Below are 19,087 nucleotides of genomic sequence, written 5' to 3' on the forward strand. Positions count from 1 at the left end.
CCCGAGCAATCCCTTAATGATTGTACCTCCATCCTGTCTGAATTCACTCTTAATTTGCAAAAATCTAACCCACTGCTATATTCTGAGGGATTCATTTAGAACTCATACTGAGATCCTCATCCAGATCTATTCCCTGCGTTTGAATTAAAACTCACTCCAATAATCAGATCAATTCAAATAATGTATTTTACTGGTTTTATGGAATTAGCAGTATAGTACAACACTTCTATATGACTTTCAATGACAATAAGTCAGTTAAAAAACAATGAAAATACAATGTATTCTTGCTTGAAATTGGTTTCCCATACTGTCACAACTTCATTCAATTCCATAGGATTTTTCTCTAACTTGGTACCCAGGAGATATGTTTAATATTAAATTGGAGAAATCTACTTTGTAGGAATAATGGCTTTTAATTTTGATTACTTTACCTCAACCATAACCTACATATTATTTGTATGCTAATATACAGAGTTCAGTCCTAGAAATTAAAATATTCATATCTTACATTAAAAAAATGTATAATAGAGGAAGCTGGACACTGGTGCTTAGACAAAGTTTAAATCTGCAATGAAATGAGTATTAAACAAATATTAATGAATAAACTTTTCATTTCTCCTTCTGCGATGTCATTTTCTCATACTTTCTCCCTTTTATTTTATTCCTATAGGACTATTCTAATGATAGAAGAAGCTTTTATCAGAAGCTTGGTCATTTGCAGAAGGCTTTCAAAATAAGGCTAAAGACTACTAAAATAGCAAAAAGTATGAAAGTAGGCAGAACAGCTCAAAAGACTGGCAATGTGATCCTACAGTGCTTAAGCAAAGGTCAATGTATGATACTTTGCATTTCAAATCTAATTTCCAAAGACACAAAATAATCTTTTAAATAAGTAGCTATTTGCTGCTTATTTATTCTGCAAATAGCTAACCATCTTTAGATCCCAAACTTAAAAATGCTGCATAGGCACATGTGAATTTGTCTGATGCTATATGTAAGTTGCAAGAAATATTCCTAGGCACTTAATTTGTACTGCAACCACAAAAAGGATGTTCACACATTTCTTAAAAGCCATAAGAAAAAAAAAAGAAACTATGATTAAACAAAAAGTAGAATGCAATTTTCATTACACTGATGGTGAAAAAGTGCTAAATAAAATACAAAATATGTAAGAAGAAAACAGCCCAATACATAGAGTATATACAAAGAAGATTTTGTTTGGTATAAGCAAAATCATTCATTAATTATTCTTTATTCATAAATTCCTTAGGACTTTTAATAAAACTAAATTTTTGACTCAAAATCTCAGATTCCATATAAATCTAGGTTTCTTAGGTTTTGGTATGTGAAGATGGAAAATTAGTAGGCAATGGCAAGTCTTCTTAATAACTTTAAATAACATGATTTTATATCCATCTCATGCAGATTATCTTTCTCTACTCATTATATTTGGTATCAAATTATACAAGCAGACAACATTATTTTTTGAAACATTGTTAAAATTGTTACAATTCTATACTTAATTGAACTAAAACCAGTGATGCAAGCGTGCAAAATGGAATACAATTCTTTCACAGTGATATTAGCCCAATGAGACTTGGCATGTAAAACTTCTCATCTAGATTTCTGGTGGGAAAAGAAGAGTATGATTGCTTGATTACTACACTCTTCCAGAATTGCTAGAAGGCAGGTGGCTTACAAATTGAATAAATTAATAAAATACTTAAGTACAATGAAATTAATATTCTCTTTTTACATTAATGCTGTTTAGCATAGTGGTTCCTAATGGGTGATATGCAGGTACAAGGTGAATTTCATAAAACAATCTAGGTGGGCCAAAAGGCAAATAATTGAAACATTTAAGTTTTTAAATCTTCTGCAAATGATAATTATAATGCTTATAAAAATACCCATGTCCTTTTAGAGAAAAATAATTCTTCTGTTTTATCATGGTAAGACCAAAATACTTCGACAAAGTGAACTTAAAATATCAAACGTTGAGAAGTACTGGCTTAGTAGATTTCAGATTACCATTTACTGTAATGAAACTAATATAAAGAAGACAGGTATTTTCATTTCTCATTGCATCACATTTATTCTGGAAAGCTGCAACTAGACTGCAATATGTGCCAAAATAAGCAAAATTAATTTGCCTTTTTATTACATAGACTATACAAACCTATTTACAAATACAAAACTACTGAATAAAGTAGATCTTATTTCTAAATAAACATGTGTATTAAATATGCATAGCATCAGACTATCAATCTGCACTGTTTTTAAAATCAGCACTAAGGGGACTACCCATGCATATTAGCTATATTTATTTCTGATACTTGTATCACAAGCTTTCATTGGAAAACACTGAATTACCAGGATATTTCTATTTAGTCACAGAACTGGATGAGACTTTGTCAAATGTAAAGAATATAATTCTACGGCCCCAAATAAATGTTTTTGTACAATAAAAATTGCAAGCGTCATTTTTTGTTTCTATCTCCTAAAAGTAATAGAGATTGATTCTTACATAATAACCACAAATATACTCAGGTTGAAGGTTCTAGTAAGCATATGAGTTTTCTAAATACAAATGTTCTATCTACATAAACATTCCAAACAAAACAGGGAATATATCCTATATCTTGATTCCTGAAAATTCAACATTTGTTTGGATAAAATATCCATTTATTTCAGTAGCATTTATTAAGAAATGTGCATTTAAAGTTGGTATATTAAACATAAAAATTAAGTAATTATTTAAACGTAATTAAACTACTTTCTAGAAGCTGAACAATGAATCAGAATCAAGAGAAAAAGATCAAGCTGTAAATCAGGAAGTTCCAAGTGCAAATCTGTCTCCAAAATGAATTAGGTGTCCCTTAGTCTCAAGCTACAACATAAGAATAAAAACATTGTCTTATTTTACAGACTTGTAAAAGGGATTACTGAAATAAAATATATTAATTCTTTTGTTAATTTTTATACTAATATCGCACACATGCTTTTTCATATGAGAATATTTCCAGATCAGTATGTTTGGTTTACCATATAAACTAATTATGCTTTTCTATCTTTAAAATCAAAATAATTTTTTTTTTATTGTGAAAGACACTACCACGTTTGCATAGCCAGGAAGGGAATTCATATTGCTCTGAAACTTAATCTGACAACTGTGTGGTGTGATTCATGATGGTGTAACCATTTGAAATTTTTTATCTCCATGGTATATCTTTAAAAAAAAATTCTAAGAAAGATTGATTATACTGACAATTGGTCAATTGAACAAGAAACCAAATGGATTGGTAGTAGAAATAACAGAAGTTACTTTTGGATAATTGTTTATGGTTATGGAAATCAGAATGAATTAATGAAAGGAACTATATTGTACATCCTGATAATGATCAAGAATATATTTCCTTCAACAAAAATTAAAATGAGAAGGGAATGTTGAATCTAAAAATCCATCAAAATCATTTTTGATTGAAAATATTTATTCACATAGAATAATACTGTAATTAAATTGAAATTATAATTTTTTCATGATCATTTTTCTTTCTTAAAATCTAATACGTGCATTTTAATTTGCACATTTCTCATATAAACCTCAACAATGGGAATGAATTAAAAAAACTTTTAGCAATGTCCTTGAATAATTTTTCATCCATTATGAAAAAGCGGTATATTTAGTATTATATAGGTGGATTTGTTAAATTAAGTTTCTCTATAGTAACTCTTTATTTTTATAACATTTCAAAATTAAACTACTTTTTATGTAACATAAAATTTAAACCTGGGAATGTGTTTTACAAACTCCATTGTTTAATTATTATAATAAACATGTGCCTCTGATAAAAAATTTCAAAGCAGTTTTGATATTAAAATTGAATGAATATTCAACTTTTTCACAGGCTACACTATCCTAAATGGTTGATTGATGCTTAAAATATAGTATATCAATGTAAAAATATGAAATCTTATTTTTCTCAAAAATTCTAGTGGCAACTGTATGCAGAAATCTCAGTTCAACACTGCCTATGGTGTTTTATTATTTACTGAATGTTATGCTAAGTACCTGTGAAAGGGGACACTCCTTGGCCAATGAACTCTGGTTCATATCCTTCAGTAAATCCTTCAGAGCATTTCTTACTGTTGTGTGAGACCATTGTTCAGGAGGCAAGTCTTCTAGTTTAGGGCAACTATTTGAGACATTGATTAGAAAAAGGATTATTACAGGATTGCATTCTGCTGCTGAACATTCCTTTAAGACAGACAGATTTCATTCTGTGCATCAAGCAGATGCATCTGGAGATTGCTCTCAGTCTCCTGATTGTTCCGATTAGTTAATTACTTTATACAACACATCTGCTGTATTGATGCATGAATTATACATCAGCTGCATGTGGCGACTATTTTTCCATGTTACTTCTACCTTCCTGCTCTGATGCGCTTGGTAAAACAATTTAAGGTGTAATGCCTTTTCACGACTGATCATGAAAAGAATTAATATATTAGCTTCCCCCCTTTTAGTTACAGCAAAATTTTAAAGCCTTGACTGCAACAATAAGAGTGAACAAGTCATTCTTTTTTCAAAATGCACACAGATGGTGCTGTTCATGATATGCAAAAATATTTTTCTCTTAAGTAAACTTTATGTAAAATACCTTCTTGCAATGCATCATTTAATTGACTAAAATGCTATATATTTTTAATGAGATCCCAGAAAAAGAAAGCTATGAAACAGAACTAACTAAATATAAAATTTCTTACCATATTGTGGATTGTTTTTTTTTACCCCCACACTGCAGTAACAAAAGAACGTAGGTAGTAATCAGAGATTTTATGCTGACATAAGCAGATTTGGAGTAGTCACAATATATCAGATTCTGATTCTTACTCAGATTTCTGCTTTATGTGACATACCTGTGCAACTGGATTTTCAGTGTGACTACGTGATAAACATCCTGCAGCATGTCAGCTACAGTCGCATCAGGAGCATCTGTCACATAGGATAGAGGAACTGGGTTCCATTTCCCAACCTGGATCAATCCTGCATCAAACAGAACGATTCCAGGAATACTATGTCAACAATGTTAAGAAATTAGATAAAAGAATATATGTTTGTAAAATTACTTTTAATGAAATTTAAAATCAATTCACCATCTAATTTTTTCTTCTCTTGCAGCAAGAATTGATAAACAGATACAGAAATCTATAGAAACCATAAATAGTGCCCTATGCCTTCTTACTCTTTTGCACACTGTGCAAATTTCTCAGTAGAGAGGCTTAATGTTAGAATAAAGTTGATTTTCTATTGAAAAATTATTTATATTTATATATAGTTAATGTTGCCTCTTCCACTGAAACTATTTGAAAAATACTATCATACCTCAATGTTCCCTATGAATAAAATAAATAGCTAAAGCAAAATTTGAAGGATGTATTACTGTTATATATACAACAACCAGATTTGGAACTCTTTAACATTCCCGAAACCAAGGAAAATTGTACTTCACTATCCCCATTAATAAATTCAAAATATTTTGTAATTTATCATGACATTTACCTTTTGCTTGGGCAGCAGAACTATGAGAATATCCAAGTGATAATAATGCCATTTCAATTAGCTGGTTGAATAACATGTCCTTCCTTACTAAAACAAATTCTGCATGTTCTTCCTTGCAATCATACTCAATGGAATTTTCATAATGTTCCACAACACAGAAAACTGGAAGCATGGTTCCTATAAGATAACAATGTTCAGAAATAACATTTGCACAGTACTTACATATACTTTCTGAGTGGACTATTAAAGAATTATTACACAATTGAACAAATGGCCAACTCTAGATTTTGCAAGGTATGGGAAACAACACAAACACATTTTAAAAAGAGTGCAAAAGATTTTGATCTGCTGACGAATTCAATACTGAATTATATAAAGAATAAGGTTGCTTGCAGAGAAATAATCCTGGTTGTCCATAACATGTATGATTACTTGTGTAAAGTACTACTTCAGTACTACTATGGTACTTAAACACACATTGCAGAAAACTTCAGAAGAAGTCACTGAAATGCAATTTACATAACTCTATTTACAATGAAAATTGTTGGCAGTACACAAACTACTATAGAAAATTACTGAATTAGCAGTACTCATAAAATATCACTTTAATCTGATTTTTCTTTAAATTTTTATATTTAGAAAATAGTAAAAAACCACAATCTAATCTGAGCTAACTGTATGGTTTGGAATAAAAGAAAATGAACAAGAGAAAACTGAATATAGAAGATGTTTTCAAAAGCTAATTACTGTAAATTTATTGTAATCCAAATTCCACACACACACACACACACACACACACACACACACACACACACACACCTTAGACCTAGGAATTCTATTGAATTCAACAGGTCTTATTTCTAAATAGACATGGTATGATTTACATGGTATTCTTTATTTTTTTTTAATAAAATGCTCTGCTATATATATTTCCAGAACATTTTAATATCCATTTTAAGGAACTATTGACACAAAATTGTATGATTCTATGGAATAGATATGTCTACATTTTAAGGCAGAATCTCGCAAACCAACTACACTTGCTTGCAGAACAAGCTCAAATTTGCTAGTTTGTTAAACAAACTCAGCATGAAAAACAATTCTAAATGCTTACCAATATTGTACATATCAAACATTGTCAGAAAAAAAATCTCCAGACAAATATCACAATATAAATTAGTGAATATTCCTTCATTTCTTTTCAGAGGTTTGATAAGCTCTCACCTACCAAAACCAGAACATAGCAATGAGGCTAGGAATTTAAGATTATTAGAAGCCTTATTGCAGAATATTCATTAATTCCCTTTATACTTCATATCCATATTTCAGAAATACAATAAGGTATCTATTTACCTTATAATTTTCTTACACTGACCTCAAAACAAGAGAGAAATGCATTACTAAAACTAAAAAAAAAAGCAGTGTGTGTGAAATATGTGTCAACTGAAAATGAAAATCTTTCCCCATTAGGATAAGTATGCTATACTTCTATATGATACTATGATGACAAAGCTTCCTTGATTAGTGTAACTTGACAAGTTGCTGATCACTCAAGTACTTAGCAAGACAGTGCAGAAACCTTATAACCTTCTAGTATTAAAGGGGGAAGTACTGGTCAGTGTTCAATGCTAAAAATATAGTATGATTTAAACCTGAAAGCAATGTCAGAAGATTTGCTGAAGGTTTATGAGTCTATATAAACAGAGTGTCTGCTGTAAGGAGCAGAGAAGTCTGTTGAATCCCTGTCTAAAACTGTCCTGGCATTAAAGTTTGCTGTGCAAATATCACATAATACCAGACACAGCTGAAATCTCCTATTTAGGAATTTATGGAACTTATATGTTTACAGGCGTCAGAAAGTCCTTTTTACATAGCCTCAGTGCTTCAAAGTACAATATTAATGGACTCTGTTTAAAAAGCAGCAATAAATTATATTTTTAATGCGTTACCCTTGGCTTTCTTAAGATGCATACATTCTTGGCAAACAATCAATAAATAGGGTAATCATGAGCAGAGGCCAAAGAATTTGCTGAAGTGCTGTTATTCTATTTTTAATAGATACAGATCTAAACAATATGGACTGCTATGTCTATTCATTTTAAGATCAATATATTCTTTGTTTTCGCCAATTCAAAGAAAAAGTAAATTATTGTATGATAAATGTTATGGATCAGAATGGAAGCCACTGCCTTCTAACTTGATGCTTTTAATTGTCTCAGTATAGCAATTCCAAGAAATCTGACTTAGAAACATGCAACAATAATACTGAGGAAAGAAGTATTAAATGAATTTGAAATTATATGTTGTATTTTGATTAAATTATCATGAGTGCTATTTATGAACCAAAAAGATCATCATGTATACTATTAATTTTACTTCAACAAAACCATAATACAAACAACAGCCATGGACACACACATACCGCATCAGTCACTGGCTCTAAAAGCATTTTTTCTTGTGTGAGAATGTCTAATTACAGCAAACCAGTCACTGAACAATATGACACCCAAGTTGTTCATTGCTCAGTAATGAATTGTACTTAAGGAAATAAAAGTGCGAAAAAATTGTCATTATAAAGGAGTTTTCCACAGAACATCAAAAAAGCTTTAGATTACTTTCTTGAATTCAACTAGCAAATGTGTCAGAAATGTTGATCTTCCAATATTGGATTTTTGTCAAGAGCAGATAGAAGTATAAATCTGGCTATTTCAAGAACCTTTTCTATTTATTCACGTTATAAAGTATTTTGACAATATACATACAGATGTCTGCAAAATGAGTTTATAGGAAAATTGACCTTGATTAATAGTATTATTTGTGTTCAGTGAGAAAAATAATCTGAAAGTATGACAATTTTTTCCTATTAAAAAGTCCCCACCCTGCAAAACAAGATGCTCCATCCAGGCATACAGTTCAGTATTCCAAGTACCATTTCTATCAGATTTAAAAATGCTATATTTGTTGAACAAAAATGCCATTGCGAGGTACAGATTATACACAAACTTGAAGGTAGGTTTCTTCTAGGTCAATATATATAATTTAAAAATTAATGTTTCATATTATTATAGTGTTACCTTTTCTAATTTGTGTTTTCATCAGGTGTCCAGAGTGTTTTAAAGGCACTCCTTGCATCTTAGTTCCTGTACTTCCAAGTCTTCCTCTTCCTAATGGGCTCCCATTCTGTTCCAAGCGGGCAATTTTGGCTGGTGGACCCTTCGGATCGCTTACATTGTTAGACATTTCTGAATGTTCTTTCCCCTGAGTTGTCTCGTTCAAGTGATCCATACTCAGTCCCGCCTCTAAAGATCACCTGCCATAATTTGAAAAAAAAAAAAAGTGTTGTATACGCGTGCGTAATTTTATGTAGGCACATGTACATAATACATCTGTATATCATGTTCACATAATATTAACTGGCTCTTAAATAAAAATGTATTTATGGGAAAAATGTTTAACTATCAAGCCTATTTTCATATATATATATATATATATATATATATATATATATATATATATATATATACATACATACATACATATACATATATATATACATATATATATATATACATATATATATATACATACATATATACATACATACACACATACACATACATACACACAAATATAGATCATATATATATATATATATATATATAATATATATGTACACACACACACATACACACACACACACACATATAGTTCATTATATACCTGTATATGAGATTTATATCTTAGATATTATTAGTGAGAACTGCATATATATTTAGTAGCATTCATAGAATAATATAGTCTGCTATAAATTTTTTATTTAAAACTTCTAAGATTGTAACTTTAATGTGATTTATGAGTTTAGTATTATTTCCTCAAATTATTAAAATATTTCACTTCAGTTAATAGAAATCTTGGATTATTTAACTTCTCAGGAAATAAAGGGATTAAAACTTTACCCAGGCATTTAATAAACTAGGAATATGAAGTTTCCTTTATATGCATCTTTAAAAAAAGTCTCCTATATTAACTTAGAATTTGTAAAAAGAATTGTTCTATTAAAGGCAATTCAGGATCAGATAAGATTAAAAACTTATTTTCCTATAGCAACATGTCAAATTCTAGGTCACTTCAGTTACCATATAAATGCCACATGTGGAAGTCTCTTTAAGCCTTCCTCACTTTCTTGGGTATCAAGTTGAAAATCTTTCAAACCTATTACACCATTTGATGAATTTTTATATATTGACAAATTTGTATTATTAAACTAAACAAAAGCTGTTAGCCTAACTACTATTATTCAATATTGCTTTCAAATTCTTTAATTCTTTTACTATTTTTTGTAGTACAACACATACACAGTAACCACTGACTACTATAATACAAAAACACAAAAGTACTTTTAATTATTAAAATTATATTAATACATTTATGTATATATTATTATGAACATATATTTGCTTTATAATAGAGGGTCTGCTACCTTTCTGAAGATTTAATCACACTATCTGCTTTATTATATATGCAGTATAAACACTAGGAACAGGTGACCAGTCATTTATGAAGCAGTACTTACAAAATTAAGTGTAAACACTATAACTGCAGATGGGAAGGGTGAGGTTACATAAAAAAAATCAATCCATTAATAAATAATGTTTTAATCTATAGTAAAAATATCCCCTTTTTTTCAGCTCTGACAAGATTTTCATTGTAGTGATAATGCTGTATATTCTCACTGCAAATTTGTTCCTTACTTAATCATATCTGCTTTGTCTTTCATAATACAAACTAATGTTAATCTTAAAGAGTTAGCTGTATCCTTAAAACTGCCAATTGAATAAATATAAATTTTAGAATATAAAATTATTTATCCTTGCACTCTGGGGTGACATGCTGTGAACCAAAGGTTTACCATTGATTGTGGTCCCATCTGTTTTTGGTTATGAGTCTCATTAACAATAAATATGCCTACTTTAATCACTTTTTTAATCAAGATTATTCTTTTTCATTACATTAACTGCTATTTAACTCAAAACTGCATATCTAAATTACAAACATCTACAGAATCCTTGGTAGTACTTCATTGAAACATATTTTAATACCCAAGCTTTTCTTTCCTTAATTTGAAATTATTTTGAACTATAAAATTACTACCACTTTTTAACAATTTAAACACATTTTTGTGTCATTAATTAACACATATATTTCTCCAGCCATAATCAGTGAATAAAGATATTATGCTAGCAATCAATTTTATATACAGTATAGTGACTAAAAATACTGAATTGGTCATATCCACTGTATCTACACTGTTCAGCTTAATCACCTTGCAAAAAAGATTATAATGCAAAAGAAATGTAAACAAAAAGTGCAAACAAACTTCACATAATTTACCAATTTAAACTTTTACATTCAAGGCTAAAGTTCAACAAAGCTTCTGAAATACCAATGAGATATACTCAACATGATTTGTCACGAAGAGTTAATAATTATCTTTAGATATGACAGGAAGAAGAGTTTCTGCTGGTTTCCTATTCAAGCATTTGTTCTTTATAAGGTTTTAGAAATATATATATTACTGCCTGTGTATCCTGCTGAAGATGACATTTTAAATATTTTGTGAGTGGATTTCAGTTGTTTGCATATGGTTCTGCAAGTAGAAATGACTACTGTATCTTCAATACTTTGAAACTTAACTCCCTCCCCTTTCTCTTTATCTCCTCCTCCTTTCTCTGATAAAGCCCCTTAATCACATTTAAAAGAGGCTCTGTTCTATCCATTCCATATGGTTGCGATAATCCAGGCCAAGCTTTCACTGTGACCTTTTAAAGAGACAAAGAAGCAAAACACTATCTAGAAACAGGAAGATTGCAGTTTGAGTGAAATTTCATAAAAAGACCTGAAACTCACCACTTCAAAACTTGACAGCATATAAATAATGGAAACAAAGGAGATTTCCTTTGCAGAATGATGTCTTGAAGATGATTTCTAAATCCTTTTTTGTAAAAAAATAAAATAAAATAAACTGAAGGATACTTCCTTCCAAAATTCTGTTTTTATTAACATAGCAAAAGCAAAATATATAAGCCAAATGTAGCAATCATTGAAGGGGAAGCAATAAAATAAAACCAAAGAGAGACAGAAGAAAGTACTAGTAAATTTACAGAAACATGGTGATTGCAATAATAGGGAATGATAAGAAAGGGAAATTATTATAAACAATTATTATAAACAAATTAATAATATTTAAACAATGCTGACAATACTGAATCAAAACATTTTTTTAAAAAAGGAGGGAAACTGAGATTAGGAATGACCTGCCTAAGTCTGAACAGAGGGAAAAGTGAGAGAAAGAGATGGGGGTGAGATAGCTTTTCTATTTAACACTCTAGAAAGCAGAAAAGCTAGTGAGTTTTCTATTTATAATTATTTTTATAATAATTATATTATAAAAAGAAATATATAGAAAATACAATTGAAGACATGCCTCCTTCCCACAAAAAGAAAAAAAACTAACCTAAAAACTTTCTGCACAAAGCTTCAAAGAATAGAAACAAAATAAAAATACTAAAAGCTACAGAAAAGTAGAAACTAAGGATATAAACTCTTAGTTTCACTATCGCCCCTGTTGTTTATTATTATTTTGTAATGCATAGAATTCCTCTTTCTCATTTACCCGGAGGGACGGACGGGGGGGGGGGAGAGAGACGGAAAGAAATACAATCACCATCAAAAGTAAAACAAAAGCAAAATCCTTCAGTTGAGAAAATTATAAATAATATACTTAGGAAGAGTTAAGCAACATCAAGGTTAGGGACAAGAGATGGGAGTGAGAAAAAGGTAAGTCGGGTTACCAAAAAACAGTAATAAATTAATCCTCTGAAATTTCGAATTCTTGTTGTCTCTCGGCTGGCTATAACTGTTATTTAGGCCGGTTTGGTGGTTGTTGCTAGATGTTACTCTGTGTGTGTGTGTGTGTGTGTGTATACCCCGGACTCAGCTTGGCTTGTTCGCTCTCGCCCTCTCGCTTGGTCTGTCCCCATTAAATTATTAGTTGACTCATCACTCCTCCTCCTGCTCCTGCCGCCGCCGTCCCTTGCTCCTGCTCCTTCCTCTTTTCTTCTCCGCTACTGCTTTCTGCTGCCGCTTCTGATGTTCCTGCTGCTTCTTCTTCTTCCTCCTCCTTCTCCTCATTTTAATACAAAATAACACGGAGGGCTACCGGCTTTATTTTTTTAAGGGAGAGATACAGTTTAAGACAGTAGGAGGACACAGCCTCCCTTCTGCTGCCTGGAGCTCTTCCCCGGCGGCCCCGGATCATCCGACGCGCCGTCCTGGGAGGGAGAGACAGACAAGCAGGAGGAGGTGGTGACGGCGTAAATCGATGCGCGGGGGTTGGGGGGGGGGAAATGGAAGAAAGGGCATCTAAGAAGGGGTGGAAATGGGAATTGGATTAGAAAGGGGGCTGGAGGGTTAAGGCAGGAGGGGGAGGGGGTTAAAACCAGAAAGCCGGAGGTGGGGGGGAGGCGAAGGGAGGGGTAGAGAGAGCCGAGGGGGTGCGATTTCCGGCACAGGGCGCGCAAGAATTTGTAATCAGCTTTATTAGTGTGAGGCGGCTGTGCATTTATTACACACAATACCCGGAATAACGGAGCAATGCGGCCGAACGAGATGCCGCTGGCACGGGCACTGGGCGACCGTGTAGCGTATGCAGAGCGGTCTGCCGCCGGGTACGGGCCAAAACAGAAGCAGCAGTAGCGACTTCCTGCTAAAGCTAGCGAGAGAGGGCGCTCAGGGGTTGAGAGGGCAGCAAAGGGGAGAATCGATGGACGGGCAAGGAAAAGCAAGTGTAAAGTCCCTATAAACTCCAAGCAGCTATGTACATAGTTCCTTCTTCAGCAGCAGCGGGACAGCAGCAGGATAGGGGTAGGGAGCACTCGCACTAGTTGCCAAAGGCGAACGGAACTCCCTTGTCAGTGCCGAGAGGTAGCGCACCTAACAAACTTAGAAACAAAGTGGGGCTCGAAAGAAATGGGCATCTGCCCAGGCAGAAAGATCTACAAAGATGGGGGATGGAGAGCAGGTGCGCATAAAGCACAGGAGCATATGGCTGGTATTCAAGATTTCTTAGCTAGGAGAAACAGGATGGAGCTTGCTATACTCTATTAAATAGAGGAGAAGGAAGGGGGGAATACCTTAATTGTCACAGCTTAAAGTAAAAATACATATACACACCAGCAGCCATTTCACTTTCTCTTGTACCAAGTTTGAACCTAATGCTTGAATAGACAAATGAAAATGCTACCAGTTTTAAGACTGAAATGGGTTTCTTTGATTAGTTCTTACAAAAAAGTACTACCCATACAAAAGTTATATTCCATGGTTTTCTTAACTAAGGTTGTGCATTTATAGAAGCCATTAGATAATATTAATACTGAATAAAGCCAATTCAGTATTGGTAACCTGCTCCAATAACCTGTGCCCTAGCTTGAGTAATAATTTTCCAATGATATACTAATGAAGTGTCTTACATATTATGTATGTGAGGAATTCATTAATAAAATGGATTAATGTAAAGTATTATAATCTAAATATATTTATATAAATGTTAGTCAAAATAATTACAACAGATCTCAATTCCTTGGTTGTTTCTTTGAAATCTTATTGCCTTACAGAAAAATTGGGCAGGACATTTATGTAACACAGATGTTCAGATCTCAGACACAGGTTTGTTGCAGACAGGTTCACATAGACAAAAAAGTCAATTTGGAAAACTCTTTATGTGCCTGCACTTTTTTTAAGTAGGGAGGAGTTATAGTGAAAAATAGATATAAAAGAGCTCAACAGAACAGTATTGTAGGACTTGGACCAATTCTTTGCAATGCTGCACTAAAGTGCATCATCGTTATAGGGAATAACTGAGAATGAATAATTATACTAATGCAAATATGACATGGAAATGGGACAGCTATAATCATCCCGAATAATCTGAAGTACTTTATATTGCATGTTTTTATAGGATGTAAAATAACAAACACAATTATATACATATTAGGTATACATCAGACTGAAGCAATATTTCTGCAGCCAGAGGCTGCATTTAAAAAGTCTTGAGAAGACTGTAAAAAGAATGTCATGACATCAATTTATTACATTTTTTGTTTTGTTTTTTAAAATCTTTGATAGCTGTTATAAGACTTTTTGACACACATACTTACATATGTTCCCATCATACTATTTTCAAGATACGCAGTTATGCAGAAAAAGAATAAGTAAATTATAAGAGGACAAAGTAAAAAGAATCTTAGCAAACAAAATTTATCAGTATTTAACAATTATACCACCATTATCTAGAACTTAGTCCATTTTTTTTGTGGTACAGTCTGTGGAAGGGTTACCCACATTAAGTCTATATGTGAATTTCATTTTCCAGCATTTTCAGCAATGACCATGCTGTGTAAAAAAGTTGGGAATTGAAACCTACATACTGTGATTACTCAAGATGGAAAAACATCTATATGATGTATTATCAATCATTTTAGTACATTGAAGTTAGAATGGAGGTTAGCCTGCCACAGAAAGACACCAATCAAGCTAATTCATTTGCAACTGTAATAATTAACAAAATTAATGGTACAATAAATATGCTCTATCAGGTTAGAAGCAAGCCACATTGGCAGAAAGGAAAAAACAAGTCCATGCAAACTAATACGATAACTTTTTTACTAAAATACTAGTGACCAGAAGCTAGTTAAAATCTCATTTTCTAGATCTTTAGCCTAGATGCAGTCACTTAATTAATTTCTTCAAATATATATAAAACAAAGTATCTATAGCTAGCAGAAATTACTATTCTGCTTTTAAATGCACAAACACACACACAAACACACACACACACAAAAGTAAGTGGTGTGTCACATGAACAAGAATTTTTTTAAAAATAGATAACTAGGAAGTAATTTTTTCTTAAGGAAAATGAAAAACACAGTGCTGAAAACTTCAAACAAAAAAAAGGTATAAATTAGCAAATGTTTTTTTTAAAAAAGTGCATTAAACATATGCTTCCTTGTACAATATCAAAACAAAGCATTGAAGGTACACAGTTACATAGGCTGGCATCTACCGAAGTAGATATAAACGCCATAGACTGTGCAGAAAATGGTAATGGGGTGAAATACATAAAATATTTATAGCAGTCAGGAATGCACAGAATATATTACTATATTAGAAATAAAAGAGTATGATGCTTGAAACACAGCAGTTATTTGAAAGATCAGAATATAGAAGTTAATATTCAGCCTGTCTGTGCATACACAAATATAGATATACATAAAATTAATGCAAGACATTTCTCATACGAATCTTCCTAATCAGTGTCTAACTTGAAATACTGTAACTAGCATGTGTAAAATAGCTGTCAAACTCTAGGATTCCATACTATGTGTTATTTGAAATATAATTCTTTTCAAGTCAAGCAGTTCAGTTAACATATTTGTAAATCTATCTAAAAATCTGTCATGAATGTGCACTTATTAAAATTCAGATGACTCCCCTAGAAATCAGTGTCACTATTCCAAAAGAACTAAGTACAGGACTACAACTTATTCACTTTAAGACAATTACTTAAGAGATACTAAGGAATAAGCTTGACTAAAGTTTATAAGGCATTATCTGTGCACTGAAATTTTTTTTGTTATCAGTGATGTGAGCCACACAACATACATTTCAGAAAAATCCCAAAAGTTGAAAATAAACTTCAAAAATGTTTTAAAAATAAGCAGCTATATGAACAGTTTAAGCTATAACAGGTGTGTCCAAAGTGTGTTAGGACTAATGACCAGGCTATAGAAATTTTATGAGTGGTAATATTAACATATATGGACGGCTTTAGTTTAGTTTAGTTTAGTTTAAATTCTTTTATAGTTGGAAAATCAATTTAAATTAATTTTAAATCCAAGTTTATAATATAAATACTCTCTGGCTCATAGAACTCCACACACGCACACACACACTATAATTCTATCTACCTACCTACCTAATTTAACTCTCTCTCTCTCAGACAGAGAGAGAGAGAGAGAGAGAGAGAGAGAGAGAGAGAGAGAGAGAGAGAGAGAGAGAGGGAGAGAGAGAGGGAGAATATGCAAAACCTGGAAGCAGTGACAGGCAATTATTAATTTTCCTCTTTCAAAGGGGCCCTACGTGGTAGTTTTAATTTTTTTTTAAAACGTTCCAATCACAGTATAGACCTGAACTTGCAGTATTAAGGATAAAGATATCTATGCTATTAAAATACAAATGTAAAACAAAATTTATACTGTTATTATCATTCTATGAATAGCTAAATATCTGCCCCAGGAGCATTTAAAGTGACTAGGAATAAAGAAAACAAAATTAGAATGATTATTGATAAACTCAAATTGAAAGATACCTTGAAAAAAAAAGATCCAATTAAATGCAGTCATTCTTTCTGTCTCAAAAATGCATTTGTTTCATTACTATGGACAGCTTTTCTGAAAGTATTTAAAATTTGGAATGAAATTTACTGGTTATAATATGGGAACAATAAGAATCACACATGTGAAAGTATAATGATGAAAAAATAAATAGTCTTGCAAAGAATTTATAACACAATTAATGTATTTTGAATAATATAATTTTATTAGATAGTCAAGCTTTAAATTGATTATTCTAATAATTAACTGCAATTAAAATCTGGCCCTTACTTTACACTGGCCATACTACATTTCAAAAGAACAAAGTAGAGATTTGGGAAGAAACATTCCACAATATTCTGCAAATCAAAAATACTAATATTATAATCAGATATTAGATTTTAATAAATCCTGTTTAAATCAGACGAAGTTAATGGAAGTGTTATGAATTTAGATTTGTTTATTTTTCTGAAACGTGTATTCTTTAGACTTTGTCTAAAACCTCTAAATGTGTACAAATTAATTTCCTGTTGATTTCAGAGTAACAATCTGGATCCAGACACAATTTGATCTGGCTTATATTGATGGCAGGAGTTAAGTTTAGGTAATGATTGGAATGTGGTTACTGTGGTTCTTCGTGTGCATGTGTCCCTGTAAATATGTGTATAGGACAGGGTTCTGTGATCCTTGTATTTGCATCCAATATCAGGCACAAAAGCTAGGTTTTGATTTCATGGAAAAAACAACTTCACTTTAGTTTGGAGGTACAAAGCAAACAATTTTTTCATTGTTTTGCTCCAATATTTGTTTCCTTAATTATTATTAACTATAGGCAAAACCAAAATGTTTGTACCAAAAACCTTTAGTTGTTAATGCAAATTATTTACAACTATGGTAAAACTCAAGTCACGAGCACAAAGTTGTATATAATGGAAAACAGCTGACACTATGACAAAACAATCAAAACTTATGTGTATTTGAATTGTATTTCCCTTCTGCACATTTTTTATTAGTCTAGTACAGGATTCCCAGTATCAGGGGTTTATCATTGCAGTTTTTATTATGTTTCAAATCTTAACTTATTTTGGCCTGAAAAGCAAAAAAATGATTGTTTTGATCCTATGTGTAGTATTTTCTGTTGTCTAAAAGGAGTGACAGGCATCTCCTCTATCAATTTCATTGCATGTGACTTAATCTAAATTCAATATATTGAATAAATTGAATTAGATATATCTAATTCAAGCATGAATGGCAACTTTCGATGCCCAGGACCATACTTAACTAGTTTTTGAGGACATGGTTTTTGCTATCATAGGCTAGGCATTAGCATATGGAGCAGAGGCACAACAGGCCAAAAAATGAGACCAGAATTTTAAATTCGAAGGCTGAAGGGAGGGGAATTATACATAGTCCTGATACCATTTTTCATTCATGTAAGAATGCAGTTGGTAACATGATAGTACTGTCTATTCAGAATAGTATCCATTGCATTTACCATTAATAAAACTCCATTTTATTTGAGTTTACTATATTGGAAAATATTGCACATACATAAGATACAATGTATCAATATAAATAATTACAAATTTTGCATACATAGAAATTAATGGCAGGTTAAATTCATGTTGAGCTTGACTCTGTAAATTACATAAATACAACAGTATAATTTTCCTGGTATGATATAACAATGGGTTATATACTGCCTTCTAGCATGTTCTACACTTTCTTATTCTAGTCTTTGGCCTGTGGATTTCCTGGTTGTTAACAATGAAAAACCTATCAATGAAATAAATACAGCAACTAATGCCTTGGATATTGGCAATTTATAGTGTTCTTTTTGGTTTAACATACTATTGAACATGGTATTTATTCATGAAAGTTAATTGCATATCCATATGTAATAGTAATAGTAGTAAAGTTGGAAGGGACCTTGGAGGTCATCTAGTCCAACCCCCTGCTCGGGCAGGAAACCCTACGCTATTTCGGACAAATGGCTGTCCAGTCTCTTCTTAAAAACTTCCAGTGTTGGAGCATTTACTGCTTCTGGAGGCAAGCTGGTCCACTGATTAATTGGTCTCACTGTCAGGAAGTTTCT

The 19,087-nt window shown here is 31.9% G+C and overlaps 1 protein-coding gene across 8 annotated transcripts in view; it reads right to left on the reverse strand.

Annotated features, from left to right (window-relative positions):
- Positions 1–19,087, reverse strand: part of SATB1 (SATB homeobox 1) — a 113,234-nt gene that overhangs the window by 77,188 nt on the left and 16,959 nt on the right. For 2 of the 8 annotated variants that reach the window (XM_039348851.1, XM_039348852.1), the window contains exons 2-5: positions 8,638–8,873; positions 5,564–5,740; positions 4,921–5,047; positions 4,073–4,196 (exon numbers count right to left, since the gene is read on the reverse strand). In XM_039348851.1, coding sequence (XP_039204785.1) covers positions 4,073–4,196; positions 4,921–5,047; positions 5,564–5,740; positions 8,638–8,848 — 639 coding nt within the window. In that variant the 5' untranslated portion in view covers positions 8,849–8,873. Of the gene's footprint in view, positions 1–4,072; positions 4,197–4,920; positions 5,048–5,563; positions 5,741–8,637; positions 8,874–11,470; positions 11,556–12,414; positions 12,976–19,087 lie in introns of those variants that run through there. The other 6 variants (XM_039348850.1, XM_039348853.1, XM_039348849.1 and 3 more) reach the window with 6 other exon arrangements.

The sequence above is a fragment of the Crotalus tigris genome, unplaced genomic scaffold, assembly GCF_016545835.1.
Source record: "Crotalus tigris isolate CLP2741 ecotype Arizona unplaced genomic scaffold, ASM1654583v1 scf7180000018184.2832721, whole genome shotgun sequence".
In the NCBI taxonomy this organism is placed as follows: Eukaryota; Metazoa; Chordata; class Lepidosauria; order Squamata; family Viperidae; genus Crotalus; species Crotalus tigris.